Genomic DNA, 326 nt, shown 5'->3' with positions numbered 1-326 from the left:
ACACACACATATTACATAAACCTCCGCGGCGGATTGGTTGCAAGATAAGGTTGTTATCCGTTCCCCAAGTTATGTTTATCTTATCACGGTATGAGAATCGGCCGGGCATTGCTCAGAGTACCTTCGAACAGCGTAAATTGGTAAATTGGACTGTTTTTATTGTAAAAGTCATACTTTATAACTAATACATTGTGTATATCTGTGGGATGAATTAGTATTCGCAAGTAAAAGGCACGGAAATTTATTTCGCCCAGAATTATTCCTATCCCATGGTGGAGTGGGGCTCCCAATGAGCACGATTTTGTTGAAGAGTCGGTCAGTAAGTT

The 326-nt window shown here is 40.5% G+C and overlaps 1 protein-coding gene across 1 annotated transcript in view; it reads left to right on the top strand.

The window, feature by feature from the left end:
* Window positions 1–215: 215 nt before the first annotated feature.
* Window positions 216–326, top strand: part of LOC119594623 (ERI1 exoribonuclease 3-like) — a 25,024-nt gene continuing 24,913 nt past the window's right edge. Inside the window, exon 1 of the mRNA XM_037943675.1 lies at window positions 216–315. Within this exon, the coding sequence (XP_037799603.1) occupies window positions 290–315 (26 nt within the window). The 5' untranslated portion in view covers window positions 216–289. The remainder of the gene's footprint in view (window positions 316–326) is intronic.

The sequence above is a fragment of the Penaeus monodon genome, chromosome 34 (genome assembly GCF_015228065.2).
Source record: "Penaeus monodon isolate SGIC_2016 chromosome 34, NSTDA_Pmon_1, whole genome shotgun sequence".
Lineage (NCBI taxonomy): Eukaryota > Metazoa > Arthropoda > Malacostraca > Decapoda > Penaeidae > Penaeus > Penaeus monodon.
The sequence above is the reverse complement of the archived record's forward strand: the minus strand, read 5'-3'. Positions and strand labels throughout refer to the sequence as shown.